The 25,582-nt window shown below is 48.2% G+C and overlaps 1 protein-coding gene and 1 non-coding gene across 4 annotated transcripts in view; both read right to left on the bottom strand.

Moving 5' to 3' along the window:
• Positions 1-25,582, bottom strand: part of CEP295 (centrosomal protein 295) — a 90,281-nt gene that overhangs the window by 7,223 nt on the left and 57,476 nt on the right. For 2 of the 3 annotated variants that reach the window (XM_069759227.1, XM_069759229.1), the window contains exons 13-23: positions 24,441-24,538; positions 23,411-24,266; positions 22,559-22,685; positions 21,599-21,802; positions 21,275-21,478; positions 15,293-15,387; positions 14,557-14,674; positions 13,959-14,138; positions 13,149-13,303; positions 12,943-13,060; positions 7,113-7,663 (exon numbers count right to left, since the gene is read on the bottom strand). In XM_069759227.1, the coding sequence (XP_069615328.1) occupies positions 7,113-7,663; positions 12,943-13,060; positions 13,149-13,303; positions 13,959-14,138; positions 14,557-14,674; positions 15,293-15,387; positions 21,275-21,478; positions 21,599-21,802; positions 22,559-22,685; positions 23,411-24,266; positions 24,441-24,538 (2,706 nt within the window). The remainder of the gene's footprint in view (positions 1-7,112; positions 7,664-12,942; positions 13,061-13,148; positions 13,304-13,958; positions 14,139-14,556; positions 14,675-15,292; positions 15,388-21,274; positions 21,479-21,598; positions 21,803-22,558; positions 22,686-23,410; positions 24,267-24,440; positions 24,539-25,582) is intronic. The other variant, XM_069759228.1, reaches the window with a different exon arrangement.
• Positions 15,146-15,214, bottom strand: LOC138673262 (small nucleolar RNA U2-19). The gene has a single exon (XR_011319916.1). It is a non-coding gene; the product is annotated as a small nucleolar RNA U2-19 (small nucleolar RNA).

Consider the following 25,582-nt stretch of genomic DNA (forward strand, 5'->3'; position numbering starts at 1 on the left):
GGGCCCTACCCGCTTCCGAAAAGGTTTCAAACGCAGTGGAAGAGGGGTTATGAAAATTGGTACCATGGAAGAATAGATCATGCACTGCAATGGTCTTGGATCGCGAGGCCAAACCATGAACTGGAGTACATTGGCGTTCAGTTTGGACGCCATCCGAACTACCTCTGGAGTACTCCAGTGAAGGCAGGTCCGATGGAAGATTTCCGAGTGAAGTTCCCACTCACTTGAGGAAAAACCCGGACGGCTGAATATGTCTGCCGCCCAGTGTTCTACTCCAGGGAATGTACTGTTGAGATCACCGAAGATAGAACTCGGCCCATCAGAGAGTGCGAGGTACCTTAGCCATGGCGCTTGACTGAGGGTACTTGCTAGATGGCTAACTTGGGGCACAGCCGAGGCATTATCCAACTGAAGACCCGCCAGAAGGCAGAGGGCCTGCTGAAGGAATAGCCGTACCGTTCGGATCTACAGAGAGATGATCGGGAGAAGAAAACTGGCAATGGTATCTCCCAATAGCCTTTGGGCCAGGAGAAGGCTCTGGAAGAGAAAGGAGCTCAGAGACTACCCTTTGAGAGCCTGATAGACTTGCAGAAAACGAGCGCAGCGAAGGAAACTGCTTCCGTAGACGTCCTTTCCCTCAGAACCCTCCTAGCGAATTGAAAGAACCGAGGGAATGAGAGATCGAGTGCGCAAGCTCCCTGTAGAAGGGCCACGACCTAGACCCGAGAGAGAATAACCATCCTTCTTGGGCAGGATCATCCTCAAAGAGGATCTGCTGGGCTGAGAATGAGGAAAAAAAAAAAAAAAAAAAACTTGTCTAAGTTTAGCTGCTAGCCCAATAGAGAGGTAATTGCAAGTGATATGGACGACTCAGCGTAGTCCTAGGAGAGCGGCTACAAAGTCGACCAAATAGGGCAGGACGACCATGCTTCTAAGGTGCAAGAAGAACATGACAACCGTCATGACCCTTGCGACCACTCTGGTGTGGTAGCCAGGCAGAAGGGCCAGGTCGTGAAAATACTGTTCGCGAATGGAAAGGCGAAGAGATTATAGTAGAGAGGAGAAATAGGTATGTGAGGGTAAGAATCCCGAATGACGATGGATGCCAGAAAACAACCACGTTTCTCTGTTGAAGAAGTGGCTGAGCGGAGGAACTCCATCCGAAAAAAGAAAGGGCCCTGTCAAAGGTTGTTAGAAGTTTGGGGTCCAGGAATGGAGATACTTTTCATTCCCTCCATTTTGGAACCAAGATCCCTTAGATCTAGACTGTCCTGGCCAATGCTTCCACTGCTGGTTGAGCCTGAAGAAGAGATACGATCCCTTGCTAGTCTCCCGCTCAGAAGATTTGATTGGCCAGCTATACTGTGGAATGAAGTAGATAAGGTCTGGGACCCGGAGACTTTCATTCTCTCCCTTTGGTCAAGCAACCCATGTGGCGGCTAAGGAAGGGTAGAGCGCTGAACCCGAAACCACAAGACGGAACGAACTAGATTTGCTATCCGACCGTCTGTGGAATCTTAATTGATGATACACCTGCCAGGATACTGGTAGGAATACCGCAAGAAATTCTGCCCGGCGAGTCTGCCAAGTGACAGGATGCGGGACTGTAACCAGCAGGTCTCTGCCATCGTCGTGCAGAGAAGAAAATAAGGAAAAACCTCGATCCACCATCTTCTTAACAGGGAAGTGGAGAGGAATCGTCCATTTTCTTGCATCTGATACAAAGGGGGGAAAACCTCCTTGTTGGGACGCCACAAATGTGGACGCCACATCCCCAGAATTGAGGTTTCCGAGTGGACAGGGCAGGTTGTGGCGATAGACCTGGATGCAGAAGAAGATACATGGAGGCGACACTCCGTGTGCTCGTCTGTTGAAGGTGTGGGGGGAAATCGGAGCCCTTTAAGGGACCCGTCGCCCATAAAATTCCGACCAGGTATGGTATCCTACTTAGAGGTCTTCCAGTGCATCACCGTCAAATGTTGATGGAGATTTTCTAGAACCTGTACGTTTTTCTAGAATACTTGCGGCCCCTGCTAGCCGACGGCTCCCATTGTAGGAGAGGGAGCATGTGAGTGCTCCAGAGCTCAGTTAGGGTGACCAGCTTAGGATAGATGATGTGCCCTTAAGACCAGTAAATACTGGTCATGCGCCTTTAAGGCTAGGGGTTACTGGCCATGAGCCTTTAAGACCAGGGAATACTGGTCTTGTGCCTTTTGTAAGATGACATACTGTTCATGTGCCTTTAAAAGCAGGGCATGCTGAAATCCAGGAGATAATGGTCATGTGCCCTTAAAACCAGGGTATGCTGGTCATTTGCGTTTAGGACCAGGGCGTACTGGTCCTGAGCCTTTAAGTCCAGGGCATAATGGTCACGTGCCTTAAAGACCAGGGCATACTGGTCGTGTGCCTTTAAAAGCCAGGGCATACTGGACATGAGCCTTTAAGACCAGGACGTACTAGTCATGTGCCTTTAAGACCAGGGCATACTGGTTATTGCTTTTAAGACCAGGGGATACTGGTCACGTGCCTTTAAGACCAGGGCATACTGGTCATGTGCCTTGAAAACCAGGACGTACTAGTCATGTGCCTTTAAGACCAGGGCATACTGGTTATTGCGTTTAAGACCAGGGGAAACTGGTCACGTGCCTTTAAGACCAGGGCATACTGGTCATGGCCTTGAAAAACCAGGACGTACTAGTCATGTGCCTTTAAGACCAGGGCCTACTGGTTATAGCGTTTAACACCAGGGGATACTGGTCACGTGCCTTTAAGACCAGGGCATACTGGTCATGTGCCTTTAAGACCAGGAAATACTGGTCACGTGCCTTTAAGACAAGGGCATACTGGTCATGTGCCTTTAAGACCAGGGTATACTGGACACGTGTCTTTAAGACCAGGGGATACTGGTCACGAGTCTATAAGACCAGGGCATGCTGGTCACGTGCCTTTAAGACCAGGAATACTGGTCATGAAAGGAATGTTGGAACAAGTGCCTTAAAGACCAGCAAAGCTGGTAATGTGCCTTTAAGAACAAGAATGCTGGTCATGCTCCTTTAAGACCAGGGATGCTGGTCATGTGCCTTTAAGACGAGGGCATACTTGCCATGTGCCTTTAAGACCAGTGCCTACTGGCCCTGTGCCTTTAAGACCAGGGCATACTGGCCTGATTAAGTACTAAGGAAAAGGAGACCGGCTTCTGGCAGAGCAGAGAATGCTGGGGATGTGACCCTTTTAAAACTAGGGGACCCTTAAGACCAGGGAATGCTGGTCCTGGGTTTAATAAAAAGGCATGGAAAGCTGGGGATGCACCTATGGGCCCAGCGACTACCGGGCAGAGTATTAAATACCAGGGAATGAGTCATGAGAGCTTCATTGCTGGGAACTCACAGCTCTCTGTTTGCAAGCCTGCACACTGTACTATACATTCTGTAGTTGCAGGAGCACCAGAGATTGCAGCCTTAAGTATATAAAAAAACAGGGAAAGCTAGTCCCTTAATGCTGCCGGGATGCGTGCCGGGGGGGGAGATATTGGGGCGATTCACCTTACTCAGGTTCTGAGTCCCCCGTCTGGAATAGCGCTGACTTCAGCGCTGAAAAACCGCCGGCCGCAGCCCCCTCCAGAAGAAATAGTGACCGCAATGGAGGAGGAAGAAGATGGCCGCCGAGATCTCGTCTGGAACGAGAAGCGCCTGAATAGGGGGGCGGAGCCGCTAGAAGGGAGCAAGCGGTGGGCGGGGCTTCCCGGGATGCGGCCTAAACAGGGCCGAAGCCGGGGACTAAATTTATGGCTTTGGCCGGCGCGCACCCGCAGACTGAGGGGAAAAGAGCCGCGAAGCTCTGTGGGGACCCTGTCGCTATGGAGCCCTCCTCTGACCGCCGGAAAACCCAAATCTCACGGAGCACTTACCCCAATATGGAGGGGTGGCAGATGCTGCAGGTAGGAGCTGTGCCCGGGTAGATAGGACGGTGCAGGGTTGGGGAGCCTCCATCCACCATCCCTGCAGAAGAGGGGTGGAGAGGAACCGTCTGCCTCCTTCCATCATCCGCTTTTTCAGTGGTGATGCAGTGGGGGCTGCTCGGACGCCACGCTGGAAGGTGCCTCTGTACAGCCGAGGGTAAAACCTGGTGGACAGGGCTGAATGTCCGGCTATAGGCCTGGCTGCAGAAGAGGATACTGAAGGTGAAACTCCAGTGCTCGTCTGATAAGGGAGGGGGGAGATCGGTGCCCTAGAAGGGGCCCGTCGCCCCTAAAATCAGCTCAGGCAGTGGCTTCCCACGTCGCAGGAGAGGATACGGAGAGGTAAAACTCCCGTGCTCGCCTGTTGATGGTTCGAGGAGATCGGAACATGAAAGAATCCGTCGCCCCATTCGACCGTAGTAAAAAGTAAAAAACGGTAAAAAAGAGTTCTTTGGGTCTGAATAGCAGACCTGTCCGTGTGCCTCCTACGGACACTAAGCAAGAACTGGTTAGCTGGGAGCCAGCAGGAGGGTGTATACTGCAGGGGAGGAGCTAACTTTCTTTGTATTACTTAGTGTCAGCCTCCTGGTGGCAGCAGCAGCATACACCCCATGGTCTGTGTCCCCCAATGAGGCGAAGGAGAAAAACATTTGCCCCATATGCTGCTGCTACGACCAAAAAAAAAAGAAAAAAATGACATACTCACCTCTTGTCCTGAGCAGGCGGGGACACCGGCTCTTGCGATATTCACCTGTCCCCATTCCACCGCCGGGCGCAGCTCTGTCTTCCGCGTCCTCTGCGGTGAATGTTCAGGCAGAGGGCGGGGCGCACAATAAACACGTCATCGTGCCCTCTGACCTGAACGTCACAGCCAGAGGATGCGGAAGACTGAGCGGCGTGCTGCGGTGGAACGGGGACAGGTGAATATCGGAATGCTTACCCTCCCCCGTTATACTCACCTGCTTCCGGCGCGGTCCTTGGCAGCTTCTCACTGACAGATGGTCTCCGGGAGCAGGCAGCTTCTTCCTGTGTTCAGCGGTCACATCGTACCGCTGAACACAGGAAGAAGCTGCTGGCGCCGGAGAAACAGGGACATGCAGAGACGCGCCGGGATCAGGTGAGTATGATGGACAGCTGCCGCTTCCCCTCTGACCCGGAGGGTCCGGCGATGACCCACTGGTGGTACTGCGCAAGGGCCTGGTACCACCAGCGGGTGCCATATTGGAATACCCATCACTTTGGTATACCAATAAGGCGGTCGTTGTACTTCCAATGCGGCGCAGTGGATTGTGGGATTCGAGGACGTCCAGATGGAAGTGGATGACAGACAAGTTAAGGCAATTATATAAATAGATACAAGAACGGAACCAATATCACACGACGAGGGATATTATTACAGGACTTGGAACCTAATGGCACGACAGACATTATTACAGGACAGGCGGCCAGAATTACTACATGTAAAACAATAATACTGTTTAGTGCAAAAAAAAACAACAACTTTTTTCAAAATTAAAGTATGAAAAAATAACGTAAAAATATTTGGCAACAAAAAATGCTGTTTTATGTAAAAACTGGAAAAAAAAAAAGAAGACCTGTACCATAACCCATATAAAGAACAGCATTAAAAAGAATAAAAACAATCCAAAAATTAAAGAAAACAAATGATGATCAAAAGTCACATAGAAAAATAATGGTGTTACTGAAAGAGTCATCTTCTCTAGCAAAGACCGTGGGGCCCTTCATAGTCACATCTTTTCTATTTGCGGCCCATTTACCCGGCTGGGTGCGAGACCCCTGGCTCAGCTCCTACACCGCAGCCTAATATTAGTGAAATGGGGTCGTGTTACACTTGCCACGTTGCCGCAGCACCAACGCATTCACTGACCCGACGCTGTGATGTAGCAGCCGCAGAGCGCAACGTGGTGTCACAGCAAGAAGTTGCCACCGCCTAAATAAGCTGTTCAGACATTTTTTTGTGCTTCACTAAACTTTTGTTTTTTTTTATTTTTCTTTTACGCCATTTATCATATGGTAATAGTGACCCGGTAACACGATTCACCACGTCAGTACAATTAGGACCAAAGTGTGGATGGAGCCGGGTGAGGACTCGCTTTGATTTTATTTTCATGGAGAGTTGAGGTTTTCGTTGATGTCACTTTCGGCTACTGTCAAGGTTTTGATTGCTTGTTTTTTTTTGGGGGGTGGGGGTTGAGGGGGAAGAAGCAAGGACCAAAAAAAGTCAAGGCTTTCTTTTTTTACGGTCTTATAAAGTAATTTGCTGTGCGGGTTAACTTACATTCTATATTTTTACGGATCAGACGTTTACCGATGACGCGATAAAACAAGAAACACTAAGCATATTTTGTAAGGGGGAAAATGGGTCAGATTCTATTTTTTTTTACTATCGAAAAACGTTATTTGTACTTTACCTTTTCTTTATCCATATGGGACATGAACCTGCGATCGTTTGATCACTTTCTCAATATACAGCAATATTTCAGTATACTCAACATGTTACTCTGCCCATCCACAGGCATATGAGCCATGGGGGTCTCCAGCACATCCCCGAATGCCATGACAATCTATTAGCACCTCGCAGTCGCCTCGTCAAGGGCCGATACGAGCTGCTGCATGTGCGTCTTAAAACATGGCCACTTGAACGCAGCTGTCGGTGATTGATAATGGCATTAAAATGATAACACAGCAGTCATCAGACCTAGCTCCGATCGCTGCTGGCACCGGCTGAGCAACAAAATTACCGGCTACTAGTCCGCGAGTGTGGGGACCGGACATGTGTGCTATGAAGGCGTTAAAAATGAGCCCATGATGGTCCTAAAGTAAAAAAAATAAAAACATGTTCTGGACCCTTTCTGCTGATGTCTTTGCTTCCTTCCTATACCAGTGGGGGCATAAAGAGCCCACTGCAGCTAATCAGATGCTACTGAATGGCTGCAGCCAATCACTTGACTTCTCCCTGTGTCTTTTTAGGCTCCACAGAGTTGTATGGAGCGGTCACATGGCCAAGTGGTCCTCCAATGCTTATAGACTATGGGGGGTTTCTGAGGCCTGACCCATGCCTATAGAGAATAGACGAGTGACGTTTTATCTCCACCAGGAATACGATAGACTAGGTTTTTGGTCATTTACTTACCCAGGTACGGATAAAGCTTGGCAGGGAACCAGCAGAAGAACCTATAGTTAGGCTGGATAAGGACTGAAGAGCAGATCTGGAGTGAGACGTGTGGGCCAAGACTTCGGATTTTGGGGTCCGATTCAGTGAACCAGTGAGATTAGAGCCTTCATCAATATCTTTAGGGTCCTCACTACCTGCGCTCACTTCTCCATGCTGATCTTCCGGTACGGTGGGCAGCTCCTCGAAGTGAACGCTTTTCACGCTGTTCCTTTCCAGGGATTCAGAAACCGGATGTTCAGACAGTTCAGAATCATCTGCCGTCATCTGTGCTGCCGCAAGTTCATGGAAAGATCCGCTCTCCTCGGCTGCACTCGTAAGGATGGTAGAGGAGCGCTCACCAGCAAAAGGTCTGCGAGTGGCATCGAAAGACTGTAAGGCACCGTTCCGCCAAGGATCTTCACTGACCTGATCTTGACCAGAAATGACACAGGACGGCTCATCACGGAGGCTTAAGTTTGGCTCATTAAGCGTGCTTTCCGGGTGTAATGGAAGAAAAGATCCAGAAAAATCTTTAAAATAAATGCAAATATAAAAAATAAATAGTTTATTAATTAAGAACCTGTATAAATTACCATTACTGCATATAAATGTGGCATTCACACCCATGGCAGCGTTCACACTAGACTGGATAGACTGACCAACCAAAGCATTTGCAGAAAGTGTTTCCGGCTGTGGCCACTAGATGGAGCTCAGGAGCAGTGTAGATCAGTAATTCAGTATGCAGTGAGCTCCCTCTAGTGGCGGCAGCAGGAAACCAAAATCTTAGGTTTTAAAACTACGTCTATACCGTAGGCCTCCGATCTTAGAAAATGAAGCATCAGCAAATGCACACATGGCCCTGATTAGTCAATAGGACCAGAGTATAAGGCTGGGCTTATATCAGTGTTGGGGCATGCATGCAGTGGACAGATCTGTGTCCTATAACCCCATTGGTTTTACAGGAGTATGCCATGCTCTGGTACTAGAGTCTCAGGTCATGTGCATAATGTGACATTTCTTCTGGGAAATGAGAAATTTGACAAAGTTTCGAATACAGATGTGAAACAAAACTTAGGCCTTCAAAGACATTTTCCATTTTTATGCAGCTAAAGGTTTAAGGCCATGTAAGTAGCCTTTGCACAGAATATGTCTTTATATTGTTCATTTGCTTCCTAAATGCAAAGTTAAGCAACTTTCAAAATAGTCTTCATTTAACATTTTCATCTCTTATCTAGATCAGTGGTCTGCAAACATGTTACAATCCATCAGTGCTCCTGACCGCTCTCTCTTCTCTCAGTGTTACAAGTAGCAGAAAGTAGAAGGAGGGGGTTATACAGAGTTTTCCAAAGCACGGAGAGGGTAGAAAGGATCTAGAGTATTACTTTAGAGAGAAAACAGGTTACAGATGAGAGAGAAAGCACAAGAGGAAATATGTGCAGGAAAGAAGCTGTACTGAGACATGCAGACCTCACATCCAGCCTATATTCCTGTGAGAGATGCTCCCAAAGTAAAAGAATCTGAAACTTGGAACAGACTGCAAAACTACATATCGGCGGGGTCTAAAAATGAATGAAATCAAGTTCGTAGACTGAAAGTGCAATTCTATTAACTAAAGGTAACCACTAATATGTAAAAAATCATTTTACCCCTGTCAAAGTGTCCATAGCCGTTAAAGTACCTTCACAGCTGGGGTCCAACTATGAACTAGGATGCATGGGGTCCTACTGTCTACTAGGCTCCAGTACAGGAGCAGTCACTATACGACTCATTCCCCCACTAAAGACAGGAGCATGCCACTCCGCCTGCATAGATATGGTCTCCTTACACCGGCACGTCACTCTCAATAAGGAGATGTTACCACTTTGCCCTTAACCCCAGAGGCTTCTCATCCAGCCAAATCAGACCTTCTGCTTTGCACTAATGATAGGCAAACACCCGAAACACGTGTCTGCAGTTGGAGGATCTGGGTTGACTTTTTTCTTTCCCCAAGTAAGGTACGTCAAAGGGTCAATTTTCACTTTTAGGATTGTTACATCCCATAGATGGCACTAGAGTTCTAGTCCTCTTCCTCTCTAAAGAGACAATTTGCTTATTCAGTTTTCCAGAGGAGCATGCATGGTCTATAAGTCTCTTTACGATGGCTTGGCGCTCTCCACTGTGCCATGAAGAGTTCTATGGCTTACTAATAGACTTTGGAGTTTAGCACCATTTTTCAAGGTCTCTGCTTGCACATATACCGTATATACTCGAGTATAAGCCGAGATTTTCAGCCCAAATTTTTGGGCTGAAAGTGCCCCCCTCGGCTTATACTCGAGTCACGGTAGCGGTGGGGTCGGCGGGTGAGGGGGTGAGGGCGCTGAGGTATACTTACCTAGTCCCAGCGATCCTCGCGCTGTCCCTGCCGTCCCACGGGCTTCAGCGCTGCAGCTTCTTCCTCTCTTCAGCGGTCACGTGGGACCGCTCATTACAGAAATGAATAAGCGGCTCCACCTCCCATAGGGGCGGAGCCGCTTATTCATTTCTCTAATCAGCGGTGCCGGTGACCGCTGATAGAGAAAGAAGCTGCGGCACCGAAGACCAGGCAGAGGGACAGCGCGAGGATCGCCAGGACTAGGTGAGTATGTTATATTCACCTGTCCACGTTCCAGCCGCCGGGCGTCGCTCCATCTTCCCGGCGTCTCCATCTTCCCGGCGTCTGCGCTCTGACTGTTCAGGTCAAAGGGCGCGATGACGCATATAGTGTGCGCGGCGCCCTCTGCCTGATCAGTCAGAGCAGAGACGCCGGGAAGATGGAGGCGCCGGAACGAGACGCCGGGAGCTGCAATCAAGGGAGGTGAGTATGTGTTTTTTTTTTTTTATTGCAGCAGTAGCAGCGGCAGAACAGATTAATGTGGAGCATCTATGGGGCACAATGAACGGTGCAGAGCACCGTATATGGCACATCTATGGGGCACAGTGAACGGTGCAGAGCACCGTATATGGAGCACATCTATGGGGCACAATGAACGGTGCAGAGCACTGTATATGGAGCACATCTATGGGGCACAGTGAACGGTGCAGAGCACCGTATATGGAGCACATCTATGGGGCACAGTGAACGGTGCAGAGCACCGTATATGGAGCACATCTATGGGGCACAGTGAACGGTGCAGAGCACCGTATATGGAGTACATCTATGGGGCACAGTGAACGGTGCAGAGCACCGTATATGGAGTACATCTATGGGGCACAGTGAACGGTGCAGAGCACCGTATATGGAGCACATCTATGGGGCACAGTGAACGGTGCAGAGCACCGTATATGGCACACCTATGGGGCACAGTGAACGGTGCAGAGCACCGTATATGGCACACCTATGGGGCACAATGAACGGTGCAGAGCACTGTATATGGCACAGCTATGGGGCACAGTGAACGGTGCAGAGCACCGTATATGGCACATCTATGGGGCACAGTGAACGGTGCAGAGCACCGTATATGGAGCACATCTATGGGGCACAGTGAACGGTGCAGAGCACCGTATATGGCACACCTATGGGGCACAGTGAACGGTGCAGAGCACCGTATATGGCACACCTATGGGGCACAATGAACGGTGCAGAGCACTGTATATGGCACAGCTATGGGGCACAGTGAACGGTGCAGAGCATCGTATATGGCACACCTATGGGGCACAGTGAACGGTGCAGAGCACTGTATATGGCACACCTATGGGGCACAGTGAACGGTGCAGAGCATCGTATATGGCACACCTATGGGGCACAGTGAACGGTGCAGAGCATCGTATATGGCACACCTATGGGGCACAGTGAACGGTGCAGAGCATCGTATATGGCACATCTATGGGGCACAGTGAACGGTGCAGAGCATCGTATATGGCACATCTATGGGGCACAGTGAACGGTGCAGAGCACCGTATATGGCACACCTATGGGGCACAGTGAACGGTGCAGAGCATCGTATATGGCACACCTATGGGGCACAGTGAACGGTGCAGAGCATCGTATATGGCACATCTATGGGGCACAGTGAACGGTGCAGAGCATCGTATATGGCACACCTATGGGGCACAGTGAACGGTGCAGAGCACCGTATATGGCACATCTATGGGGCACAGTGAACGGTGCAGAGCATCGTATATGGCACACCTATGGGGCACAGTGAACGGTGCAGAGCACCGTATATGGCACATCTATGGGGCACAATGAACGGTGCAGAGCACTGTATATGGCACAGCTATGGGGCACAGTGAACGGTGCAGAGCACTATATGGGGCACAGCTATGGGGAAATATGAACGGTGTAGAGCACTATATGGCACAGCTATGGGGAAATAATTATCTATTTTTATTTTTGAAATTCACCGGTAAATGCTGCATTTCCACCCTAGGCTTATACTCGAGTCAATAAGTTTTCCCAGTTTTTTGTGGCAAAATTAGGGGGGTCGGCTTATACTCGGGTCGGCTTATACTCGAGTATATACGGTAAGTCAAATGTACAAAAGTACGTGCCCCCTCCACATTTCCCCTTCAGGAGATTTTCTGACCTCCGCTTCCGCATCCACAGAGGGTAATATGGAGTCGGCCCCTCTGCAGATATAACGGTTTCCTCTCTTCTGGGAAGCTTTTCTGCAAGATTTTGGAGGCGTCTGTGGGAATTTTTGCCCCTTCATCCAGAAGAGCATTATTGAGGTCAGATACTGATGTTGGGGGGAGGCCGGGCTCAGTGTCTACATTAGAGTTGTTGGATGGGGCTGAGGTCCGGGCTCTGTGCGGCCGCTCATGTTCTTCCACCATACTCCCCCAACCATGTCTGTATGGAGCTTGTGCTCTGGGCGCAGTCATGGGGGGCAGAAAAGGGTCTTCCCCAAACTGTTCCCGCAAAGCTGGAAGCTACAATTGTCCACAATGTCTTGTCCTGCAGTATTAAGATTTCCCTTCACTGGAGCTGAGGGGCCGAGGCCGCCCCCTGATAACAGCCCATAGTATTATCCTCCTCCACCATCTGTACAGGGGGCATGGTGCAGTCAGGGGGTAACGTTCTCCTGGGATCACCAAACCCAGACTCCTCCATCAGACGCAGATAGAGAAGTGTGATCCGTCACTGCACAGAACACGTCTCCTCCAGAGCCCAGTGGTGGCGGCTTTACACCACTATATCCGACGCTCAGCATTGTGCTTGGTGATGTACGGCTGCATGCAGCTGCTCGGCCAGGAAGCTCACGGCGGGGGCGCAGTGTTTGTGCTGATCTTAATACTAAAGGGGGTCTGGACTCTGCAGTTATGGAGTCAGCAGAGCATTGGTGACTTTTCTGCCCCCTACTCCTCAGTTACAGGATCTCCACTTCGTGGCAGAGTTGCTGTGGCACCACACCAGGGATTTAGGGGGTGTTTGGGCAAACTACTGGATGTAATTCAACTAGGGAAAAAGTGATTAAGCCGTTTGTCGTAACACTTTTGCCCATATAGTGTATATACCATAGGAGCTCAGATCAAGTGTATGAACCCTCATATATAAAATGATCGGGGACAACAGATGTCATCACAGCTCAGTTTGACAGCAATAAAAACAAAAAGAAATCAAAACATCCAACATACACTTTAATATTAATATATATTATACATATACACACACACGCACCACTTACCTCCTACCACTCTCTCTCACACACACACACACACACACACACACACACACACACAGTGAGCTCAGATCAAGTGTAGAAAGCCTCATTGCATGAAATGCTGGCGACAGCTCTGTGTTCATCACGGCTCCACTGCTCTTTGCAGCACATCGGCTCTGCTCGCTCACCTTCTTTCGCCGGCCTCCGAGGTGACCGCCTCGCTAGCACATGTGAGTGGAATAAGCCGCTAGAGGATGGAGAACTTCTATACGGCTGCGGTTCTCTGTGGCTGCTGTTACTGGAGCTCTGGAAACAAAGTACAGAATACAATTATCCGATTGGGATGAAACGCGATAGCAGCAGATCATCTGAAACGGACACAGAGAAATCGTACCCGACTCAGGTCCGGCAGGCTTTGTGGAGTGATGGTGGCATCTGATCGGGCATAGGATGGAGTGGAAATATCAGAGTCCAATTTTGGATCCAGTGAGTGAAAAGTATCAGACAGGTGGTCAGCCTGAGATGAAATATCAGTGGCAACAGAAGGAGCTGGAATAAGTGAGGAGAAGGGAAAAGTGTAAAACACCGAAAAGTTTAACTTTGCTTTCCTGTAGTGAAATGGGAACCATGCAGACATCTTGCTGCAGCTGCATCCCCCTCCTTTCCCCTCCTGCCATTACTGGTTTACACTAGGTACTGCAGACTGATGGTAGGTTAAACAAGAAAACACGTCTTCCCCAAGAAGATTTAAAGGGGTTGTCCAGATACTAGAAACTGAAGACCCAACACTAGGATAGGTGATCAGCACTACATGGGTGGGGTCAGTGAGGAGACCTGCAGATCAGCTCCCATTTACATAAATAGAAGCTGATCTGCTGCACACGGGAACGGCTGCTACACATTGAAATGAGCTCATCGGTGGGAGTTCTGGGTTCGGACTCCCACCGATCTGACAGTGAACATGAATATTAGATGCCTGGAGAACATGTTTAATACAGATCCATGTGAAATGTCCCCCAAAGGCCGGAGTAGAGAGGACTGCAGCATGGCATCTTCGATCGATGTTAGTTTCCAGAATATAGTTTTTGGAGAATCTCATCTTCAAGTAGCTGCAGGGCCCTGGTTACACGAGCAGAATGACACACAAAAGCCCACCTGCCCAAAAGCCAATACCCCCATATTGTCCCATCCAGATCTTACTTACAGTGAAAACTGACGTTCCTTCCCAAAGAAGCGCTGAGATCTTTGGTGTATTTCTCTATGATTTGCTGGATGTGGCCATCACTTTTCACGGGACACAAATAATGACTCCATGTTGTTGCCGTTGATGGACTGGTGACGTCCTTATTTTCCTCGATATCTGAGTAGTTACATCTCTGGAGGTCTAAATAGATCATTACGATATACATTTAATACATCGAAAATGTCTTCCCGGCCCCCTGTTCTACGTCTCTCTGAGGAAACCGATACTAAGAGCTTGTAGGTTTTATGTAGACTCGTCAAACTTGTTTCCTTGTAGTTTCCTTGAGGAGACGTAATACCTAGAAATGGAAATCATGGTGCAGCCACAGCCGATAAATAATCCTTACTTGGACCTTGCAATCTGCAAACCTCCAGGTACCTGTGGGGTAATCTAGACGTTCCCTAAATTCGACGCAGTCACGATGATCAGACAAACGATCCATGGGCAATTGAATCCAAAGCAGGAGGAACCGCAAGATGGAGAGATCCAAGCCACATGCCAAAGCGAAGGCTTTGTTCACACCACGTCATAGTCCCCAGCACACGATGCCAACACCAACCTGAGATCACAGGACTTGTGTCGGTCCTCTCGCTGGTCAGGAAGCTGCCGGATGATATGGTTGTCGTGGACAAGTAATCGCAGGCTGAAGTCGGGCTCCTTCCTTGTCCAGTTGGCCCCTGCACAGAAATACGGATTTATACCATTCCCCAAACCACAGAGCATTTAACATCCACCAACAGTCTGAGCTCAGATCAAGTGTAGAAACCACCACAAATAGTGTCTGGTGAGAAGAAGATGCATCATGGCTCAGATTAGACACAGGACGGATACACCCGTACAACAGGGGCACTTCCACCGGTACCTGGTGGTATGAATGTCTCCTGACCGTCGCACATCTACACGCCGGTGAGTTTAGCTGCATTCTCGGTTTTGCCATGGAAGAAGTTCTAGGAAAGTATCAGAACTGCTTCTGCAGAAAACCGCAACTGTTGGATGTCGTAGATTTCCAGATCGATGAGGAATTCCATGACAACATCACAAAAAAAGGTGCAGCACCGCGACGGCAGGGGTCACAACTGTACTTGTGAAGGTGCCCCCAACACTCTCACAGGACCCAACACCAGGCTCACACGATAAAACCATCGGCTTCTCCACTCTGGATACATCACGTACCGAGGTCACCGATACTCAGATTTGGCTATTTTTCATCACTGATCATTTTTCAGAAAAAATGACCTCAGATAAGTCAGAGTTAACAGTTTATAGATCCCCATGGGTGCTGTAGTTTTACTTACGAGGCCAGAAGCGCCTTCCTCCATAAAAAGGCGTTTAGAGGATGTGTCCTCGTCACTGCTAAGGATCTCGTGCAAAACTGGAAGAACAGAACGATCTGAAGAAAAAAAAAAAAAATAGATGGAGCTGAAAATGCCTCTGAAGCTGAAGGTCATTATTACATCACTGGATTATTTGGCATAAAAAGGGCAAAGATTATATTTTATGATCTATACAATGAACATGATATTTAACCCCTTCCAGGCATGCGTTGTCCATGTTAGAAGTAGGTGTATGCAGCGGACTGAAGAGCTGAGCCTGCACCACGTCTGCCGATACCATTAGGCTATGTCCGCACGGCGCAATTTTTTTTTCCCTAAGGCTATGTGCACACGTTCAGGATTTCTTGCAGAAATTTCCTGAGCAAAACCGGACATTTTCTGCAAGAAATCCACATGCGCTTTATTTTTTGCATTTTTGACGCTTTTTTTTCCAGAGCTTCCCAATGCATTAAATAGCGGGAAAAACGCGACAAAGCCGCAAAATTAATGAACATGCTGCGTTTTTTACTGTGATGCATTTTTTTGGGCGTAAAAATAGAAAACCGCATTTAACCTCTGCATGTGTACCAACTTAAGTTAAGCTCAATTTTGTGTTTTTCTTCTGTGTATTGTTGCATTCTGTGCAAGCCGGGGTGTGGCCTCCCTGTTTCTGAGCTAGAGACTATATAAGCCTTCCCTAGTCTAGTGTTTCACTGTTTGGGCTCAGTCCTTTCGTCTGCCCTTATTCACACTGAGGTCAACATTGACACATGGTAAGGCTTTAATATTAGACAGTGTAGGACTGTCCCGATCAGAGTTACCGTGATGAGGTGGGATGGCTTTTGTGCTATTTATTTTTAATCAAAAAACAGTATTACTAAAAACTACGGTATGTGTTATTTAAATGCACTTTTGCTTTTTTACTTAGTTACATCAGGGTTTTCGTTTACTTTTTTCTCTTGTAGGTTTTAATGTTTTGTGGCCAATGTGAACATGCGTTTAACCTCTGCATGTTTTTGCAGTGTTTTTGTCAGGATAAATTTGTCTCTTGTGCATGCTGAACGCTTAGTGTAAAAAGAAAAATAAATAAAATAAATCAATCTGATTCTACTTTAATCAGGTTTTGGCACCAAAAAACAAACAATAAAAATGCAGCATAAACGGATATCTGCATTTTTGCACCACTCACTGCTTTCAATGAGTGAAAAGCATAGCAAAAAAAATGTCAAAAAACATCACTGAAGACGTGCGTTGGTAATGTGAGCTGGAGTTTGGTAGGCTGTATCTTTTTGGAAATTTTGATCAATGAGCCATTTTGAACAGTCTACCTCACACGGATTTTCTGATAAACATCTATTTTGTTCAAAGATCTACAAAACATTTAATCACCCGACTTTCCCCCTTTTATATTTACAGAAACAAACATTCAACTTCTCCGCATCCACAAAGTTCAATCTGTCAAAATAAAACAACATTTAAACTAATATGGGAACGCACAAAAAAAAAAAAAAAACACGCTAAGGCCATGTTCACACAGTGCGTTTTTTACTGCGGAACCGCAGCGGTTTTGCCGCTGCGGTTCCGCAGCTGTTTTCCATGCAGGGTACATAACAATGTAACCCTATGGAAAACAGTCACTGCTGTGCACATGATCCGGAATTTCGTTTAAAAAGCCGCGCAGAATAGCTGCGGCAAAAAAGAAGGAGCATGTCACTTCTTTTTCCTGAACGGCAGCGGTTCTGCACCCATAGACCTCCATTGTGAGGTCAAAACCGCAGTAAAACCCGCAGATCAAAAATATATCTGCGGGTTTTACTGCGATTTGATGTGCAGAACCGCTGCAGCAGGAAGTGCGGGGGAGCGGGCGGAAGTGCGTGGGCGGAGTGTGGCTGCCCCCCCGTGCTCCGATCCCGCCCCCCGTGCTCCGATGCCCCCCCCCCCCCCGTGCTCCGATGCCCCCCCCCCGTGCCCTAATCTCCCCCCCTTATACTTACCCGGCGTCCCGGTGTCCAGCCGGCCGTCTTCTCCCTGGGCGCCGCCATCTTGCAAAATGGCGGGCGCATGCGCAGTGCGCCCGCCGAATCTGCTGGCCGGCAGATTCGCTCCAAAGTGCATTTTGATCACTGAGATATAACCTATCTCAGTGATCAAAATAAAAAAATAGTAAATGACACCCCCCCCCCCACTTTGTCACCCCCATTGGTAGGGACAATAAAAAAATTAAGAATTTTTTTTTTTTTTTTTTCCCACTAAGGTTAGAATAGGGGTAGGGGTAGGGTTAGGGGTAGGGTTAGGGTTAGAAAACTGCATTAAAAAAAAGGATCAAAAAACGCATCAAAAAAGGACAAAAAAGGACCAAAAAAAGGACCTGCGTTTTCTGCCAAGAGCTGCAGTTTTTTAAAAAAAACAGTCCTGAAAAAAAAAGGATGGAAATCCTGAACGTGTGAACATACCCTAAAGGTTTTTCTGTACCTGCTTTTGACTGAAAACATACAACAAAAAGTGATCAAAACATAAATAAAAACGGCGACCCAGTAGAAAAAAAAAAGCACACGTTCATTGATGGAAATTTAAAAGGTTCTCAGAAGTAGGCAATAGACACCACACTTAACAAAAAAAAAAAAAAATTCCGTGTTTTTCTTTTCCACCACTAGAAAAGGATATTTTTGTGTACTCACCGTGAAATCTCTTTCTCTTAGCTTCTAATTGGAGGACACAGGACCATGGGTGTTCTGCTGCTGTCCACTAGGAGGCGACACTATGCATAATCTGAAAAAGATTAACCGTGGCTCCTCCTCTGCAGTATACACCCCTGGACGGTGTCAGCCTTCTCCAGTTTTGTGCAAAAGCAGTAGGAGGAACGTAACATGAATAACATAGGCATGCCTATAAGAAGGCAACTATGTACGAGCTCAAGAAAACAATATGAGAACTCAACAGTAACAACGGCCTGGAAGGGCAACAGGGTGGGAGCTGTGTCCCCCAATTAGAGGCTAAGAGAAAGAGATTTTACGGTGAGTACACAAAAATCCCCTTTACTCTGTCGGCTCATTGGAGGACACAGGACCATGGGATGTCCCAAAGCAGTCCCTGGGTGGGAAGCAATGGACGAATATTGTGCAGACAGGCCCCTACACTTGGGGCACTGCCACCTGCAGAACACATCTACCCAGGCTCGCGTCCGCTGAGGACTGGGTATGAACCCTGTAGCGTTTAGTAAACATGTGAAGGCTAGTCCAAGTGGCCGACTTACACACTTGTTGTGCCGAATGGCCCAGGAGGCCCCTACCGACTGTGTAGAGTGTGCCGTAATACCGGCTGGAAGTGGAGAATTCTTAAGGCGGTAGGCCTCTTGTATGGTGGATTTGATCCACCTGGCAAGGGTAGCTTTGGAAGCTGGCAGAGCCTTGCAGCCGCCTTCCGGAAGAAGGAAAAGAGAATCAGACTTCCGGAAAGACGCAGTCCTAGACAAATATATACGCAATGCCCTGACAAGGTCAAGCGTATGCAGAGCCTTCTCCACTCTATGAACCGGGACCAGACAAAGGGAAGGCAGAGAAATTTCCTCATTGAGGTGGAAGTTGGACACAACCTTAGGAAGGAAGGATGGGACCGTACGGAGAACTACCTTCTCCTGGTGAAAAAAACAGGAAGGGCCGTCTGCAGGAGAGTGCTGTCAGTTCAGACACCCTGCGTAGCGAGGTGATTGCCACCAGGAAAACCACCTTCTGGGAGAGAAGGCGGAGCGGGACCTCCTTAAGGGGCTCGAAGGGTGTTTCCTGCAATGCTGTCAGGACCAGGTTAAGGTCCCACGTTTCTAGTGGTTGCCTTTGAAAAAGCACTGAGAGGGCTGACACTTGGCTCTTAAGCGAGCCCAGGGACAGCCTGGCCTCCAGACCCGATTGGAGAAAACCAAATAGTTTGGGGAGGGAATAAGGGAATGGGGTCTGGCCACGAGATTCGCACCAGGTAAAGAAAGCTTTCCAGGTACGGTAATAGATCTTGGTAGAGGCTGGCTTCCGTGCCCTGATCATGGTCCTAATGCAGAGGACCCTACAGGGGCGGCTACGCAGAGGATCCTATAGGGGAGCCTTATAGGGAATATGGATTCACAGCCGAGTAAAAAAACCCAGCTGTGATCTTACCCCACCAGTTTGCCCCTAGCTTCAGCGCCGAAGATCCACAGTCCCGTGCTCCCCGGAGACTGGCCAGCCTGGTCCTGCTGACCGGGAGATGCAGGGTTAATCCTTGTCCTGCAGCAGAAATGGCCGCCGAGAAGAAGAGGAAGGGGGTGGAGAGCTGAAAAAGGGCGGCAGAGCTGTGTAAAAAACGCGCCCTTTCTGTCTCGATCCGCCCCCTCTATGACACTGTAGAGTGTCATATTTGCGGAGAGGAGGCGGCGGCTTCAGCTAGGCTCCAGGCCGGCGCAAAAGTCCAGGAGGGGGTCGGATCTTAACCGGACCCCCCCCGGATTTAAAGGTAGGATAGCGGTGGGGCTATAAGCGGAAGGGGGGCCCGGTGAGGGGTCTCCCTGAGGCACTATAGAGCTGGTGCTGCCGCAGATACAGGGGCGCAAGGAGCCCTGTGTCTCTATTATGCCATGCCTGCCTGCACTCCCCCCGGCCCCGACAGGAGCCCGCAGCTGAGCTGGGGTCCCTGGATGCAGGTGCAGTGTGCTGGCCCATTGCTGGGAGCTGCAGAGTGCTGCCTGTGCAGGCCCTACCTGAGGCGTCTCAACCTAATGCCCCCAGAGGGATTAGGGAGGGCGCTGCTGTCACCATCAGGGGGTTTTATCCTCGCCTCGACCCAGAAACTAAAAGGAATTGGGGAAGGAGGGGGAGGGATCTTGACTTCGAACCAGCACCCGAGGGGAAGGAGCGACATGGGGAATAGCCATCTCGACTTCAACCGGTCTCACAGGAGACCCACTTTTCTTCATCTGTAATCCCGTTGGAAAAAACGGAGTAAAAAAATGTTTTAGGTGTGCCTCCTATGCGACACTAAGCAAAAACTGGAGAAGGCTGACGCCGTCCAGGGGTGTATACTGCAGAGGAGGAGCCACAGTTAATCTTTTTCAGATTATGCATAGTGTCGCCTCCTAGTGGACAGCAGCACAACAACCATGGTCCTGTGTCCCCAAATGAGGCGACAGAGTAAGCTTGTTTGTCATCGCCATAAATCATGATGACGGTAGCCTGTTTTAAGATATTAGACAGTAACAGTTCAGCTTATATTAGCCTTGTATTTTCTGTAATTTTCCAAACACCTGGAACGCATAGCTCCTTTATCAATCTTTAGTGGGAAAGCGTATGTTTATAGTATCATCCAATTACTGCATAGTTTTGTTATCCATTGTTTAGTGAGAAATGTCGTGTTTAAACATTTGGTACCAGGAGAGCCAATGTTGATTGACGTCTAAAGAGTAGGCTACTCCGCCAGATGGATACTATATCGGACAAACAGAACTTGGTAGGGGCATGTGTGATACTTGGTTACGAAAGCATTTGTTTCTAAACAAGATATAAGTTGGGAAAGACTTCAGCTAATACAGAAGCCCTGTTAACTGGTGGCCTAAAAAGGGGACGCCCATGACGGTACAGTGTGGATCCCAGGAATTTCTCTGTCTTCACTGTTCTGCTTCTCACAGCTGATGATCACAGACAGATGATGTGCTATTCTAGGTGAAGTTTTTCCTGTGTAGTGTGCAATGTAAGTACTTCACCTTTGTGATTTATATTATGCAAAAGTGTATGCAATATCACACTTTTTACTATTTTCTCTAATCATTTAATCATTCTAATAAAATGAATCACCTTGTGTAAAGCCGTATCCGCCCCCTTTGAATACTTTTCTAATTTTACAGTACATTACATGGTAAAATAAATGGGTGTCCCCCGGGCGTGCACATTATTCCTGCTCACTGTAGGGTTAATGTTCCTTCAAAGACATGTTGCATTATCTCACCTGTGACGGCTGAGTCATGGGACCCCTCTAACGCCAGGGTCTCTCGCCACGATAAGGTCCCCCGACTTTGGTTTGCAGTCTCGTCGCTGATGCTGGCCGATAGCCGGGACAGCTCGCCTTGCAGTAGAGTGGAGTCACTGCTCATCCTAGTGATGTCGGGATGACATTGCAGAGCATCGCCGTGTCCTGATCGCTCATTCCGACCTAAAGGATATTGAGCATAGAAAACTATGTCAGTATTTCGCAGAAGAAAAAAAAAATGAATGAACCAGAAGGCAACATGGTATCTGGACAGAAAACCCAAGGAAATACTGGGTTCTCTACCAGTTTGGCTTTCTCGAAGTTCAGAAATCCCTGTGCTGGAGCGTCGTCCGCTGCCACTGGGCGTCTCCACCTCCATGATGGCGCTCAGCTCGTGCTGCTGCAGGAACGGCCCCAATTTGGTCTTTGTGACCGGCGGCTTGGAAGGTCTCCACTTCTGCTCCCTTCCGGCAGGTCTCAGTAGGTAACCATTACTGGACTCAAAATCTAAAAACACAAGGAAAAAAAAGGTCTTTGATTTCTTTCCTGGAGTGAAGACTTACCAAACATTCACATAACCACTGCAGCCAATCACTGGCGTCATCAGTACAGTACATGGCCACGCAGACCAGTCACCGATCGTAGCAGTCTGTCAGTATGGCAAGTGTACACTCCAAAAAATAATGAGTAGTGGTGGTCGCTGTGCTGATGTGTTTGGGAGAATTTAACAGGAATCTAATGTTTGTTTTTCCACATTAGATTGTTATTTTCATTTTTTATGTCAGTATAATATAAAATTTATAATGTATATACAGGTAAGATTGTACAGGAGGAGGTGAGCGGTGACATCACATTGTGAATGATGGATCCTGTGTTACCTACTGTATATAGAGGTGTTATCATTCATTGTACAGGAGGAGGAGGTGAGCTGTGACATCACCTATTGTGAATGGTGGATCCTGCGTTATCTACTGTATATAGAGGTGTTATCAGTCATTGTACAGGAGGAGTAGGTGAGCTGTGACATCACCTATTGTGAATGGTGGATCCTGCGTTATCTACTGTATAAAGAGATGTTATCAGTCATTGTACAAGGGGAGGAGGATGTGAGCTGTGATACCGCCTGTTGTGAATGATGGATCCTGCGTTATCTGCTGTAGAGGTGTTATCAGTCATTGTACAGAAGGAGGTGGTGAGCTGTGACATCACTTAAAGTGAATGACATATTCCATGAGTTTGCAGGCAGCCAAGTGCTTCACTTACTTGTAACCACAGAGTGGACTTCCTTTTCCTCCTCCTCATCCAATGCCTCCAGCAGTGCAGACATAAATTGGTATCGTTCCCGCTCAGGAACCACGGTGAGATCAGCAGGAACTGCCCCCTCTCCAGGCTTAAGAACAAATAAAACACCACAATTATTAAAGGTAACTATAAAAGGATATTTAAGGGGTGTTCTCATCATACAATCCTAAACGCCTGACATGAGGGTATCGAATCCTGCCCAGCTATTTCAGAACTCTCATAGAAGTAAACAGAGAAAGCTGTGCCTGTGCGGCTACATCACCACTCACATCGGCACAATAAGGGCCCCGCTAATGACATAGGTGGGTGTGGGTGTGTGTGTGTGTGTGTGTGTGTGTGTGTGTGTGTGTGTGTGTATGTGGGGGGGGTGTCACGGAAGTGACAACCGCATCAATCAGACATTTACCATATCCTGTGGATTTACAATAAATGTCTAAGACTTTGCATTTTCCAGTTTTTCCTCTCCTCCTCTGAAGCATCACAACGGTTTTAAATGGTTTGCTGACATCACCGTATGACGGCTTCTTTTATGCGCGATGAGTTTTAGTTGTGAATGACACCATTCATTTTACCATATAATGTGCTGGGAAAAAAAAGTGGGATGAAATTGTGGGAAAAAAACAAAACACTCAAAAAGAGTCCCCCAGCTGCTATTGCAACCTAACAGTGTGATGAATGGGGAAAAGATGGCGGAAATCTATTAGGCCTTTTAGATGCCACTGTGAAGCTTTGACAGCGGCATAGAGGCTAGACTGGTGCGACAGGAGCTAGCGTAATGTATGTTGCCTAGGGGTTTAATATCCAACATCTCACCTCTGCAGGGCCAAGGAGCTTCTCCAGAGACTCTTGATGCCTTTGAATCTGTTCCTCCAGCTCCTTCTGCTTATGTAGGAGATGTTGCTCTTGACTCTTCTGCTTGGACAGTAGAGATTCTCGTTGCTCGTCCAGCTGGATCTGCATTTCCTTCAGGTGGTCCTGCTGGTTACGGATCTCTGCAGCAGAAGATAGAAGCCTCTCCCGGAATTCTTGAACATTGGAAAAGTCTTCTAGGAGTGGAGGACATCTGCGGTTTACTTGTTCTTCAGGAAACATGAAGGAGATGTTTGGCTCGGAGAAGTCAGTCTCAGGTAGTCCTAAAGACAGTGCTCTAGGAAGCGGGAGGTACGATGTACCGGAGGAGGAGTCGTGCTCTCCTGGACTGGACGCTGAAGACAGTTTTTCAGAACCGGTTACAGTAACTCGGGCTTCATTTGGACTGTGAGATAATAGTCCCTGAGGACTTCTCCCTCCAAAAAGGTGCGGGTGTGAGGAGTCCACACTAACAGGACTCTCGGTTCTAAGTTTATCACTTGCAGATGACGGAGCAGGCTCGAGTGTCTGTGAACCATTTCTAGGACTTATCTGTTGTGCACTTACTAGTCCTTGTGGCTGCTTTTCTATAGTCGGAGATTGAGCTGATGAGGATAGTAAGGCAGGAGGTGACGGAGCAGTGTACGGCCGGTCATTTTCTGATGACTTAGTTTGCAGAATTTGAGCACCTCTTGTGCTTTCTTCACCCCTACCTGGACTTTCTTTGTACGACGTGGATAAGTGAGGATACCGATTCTTCAGCAGTAACTGGTATTCCTGCAAACGTTTGCGTGCATCATCCAGGGATTGCTGGTGAAGCCTAAAACATGAGAAGTACAAAAACCTAAAAATGTAGAATAACGTGAAGAAAGAATATTCATTGGGGTACATATATTTATAGCTTGCTGATATTACCCCCAGAGAGTAAAAGGAAGGGAAAGCATCCATGACTGCAAGACGAGTCGCAATGGAAACAGCTTTTCTTAATATATACCTATTCTGTTCTATCAAGCGCTGCTGGTATTCCCGAATCATCTGAATATGCAAACTTTCAGCTGACGTGTTTAATTGGAAGACTGTGCTTGCAGATTCCTAGAGGAAAAAAATTAAACAAAATGAATCCATAAAACAAAAAAAAAGTGACATTCCACAAGTAAAGCGTGTTTGTTGTATAGGTATAATGCATAACATTGTGTATAGTAAAATATATTCGGCTCTCCTTTATGAAGGATTTTACAAGGACCATATGTGGAGCACAGGATTTAGTCTCTGCCAGACGTGGAAGCAATGCAGTAGTGTAGGTGTCCCCGGCGCTGTGCTCTGCACTCCTCCTGCACTGGCTGTGAGCACAGCGGCCGGAAAGCAGAGCGGTGACGTCACCGCTCTGCTTTCCGGCTGACCGACGCTCACAGCCAGTACAGGAGGAGTGCAGAGCACAGCGCCGGGGACAGACAGCGGTCGGTAAGTATGTAGTGTTTTTTTTTTTTTTTACTTTTACGCTGGTAACCAGGGTAAACATCGGGTTACTAAGCGCGGCCCTGCGCTTAGTAACCCGATGTTTACCCTGGTTACCAGTGAAGACATCGCTGGATCGGTGTCACGCACGCCGATCCAGCGATGTCCACGGGAGATCCAGCGACGAAATAAAGTTCTGGACTTTGTTCAGCGACCAATGATCTCCCAGCAGGGGCCTGATCGTTGGTCGCTGTCACACATAACGATTTCCTTAACGATATCGTTGCTACGTCACAAAAAGCAACGATATCGTTAACGATATCGTTATGTGTGAAGGTACCTTAAGCGACGCTGCAGCGATACCGACAACGATGTCGATCGCTGCAGCATCGCTGTTTGGTCGCTGGAGAGCTGTCACACAAACAGCTCTCCAGCGACCAACGATCCCGAAGTCCCCGGTAACCAGGGTAAACATCGGGTTACTAAGCGCAGGGCCGCGCTTAGTAACCCGATGTTTACCATGGTTACCAGCGTAAACGTTAAAAACACTACATACTTACCTTCAGCTGTCTGTCCTCCAGCGCACTGCTTTCCTCTGCACTGTCAGCGCCGGTCAGCCGGAAAGCAGAGCGGTGACGTCACCGCTGTGCTTTCCGGCCGGCCGGCGCTGACACAGGATGC

This window comes from Ranitomeya imitator, chromosome 3 (assembly GCF_032444005.1).
Source record: "Ranitomeya imitator isolate aRanImi1 chromosome 3, aRanImi1.pri, whole genome shotgun sequence".
Lineage (NCBI taxonomy): Eukaryota > Metazoa > Chordata > Amphibia > Anura > Dendrobatidae > Ranitomeya > Ranitomeya imitator.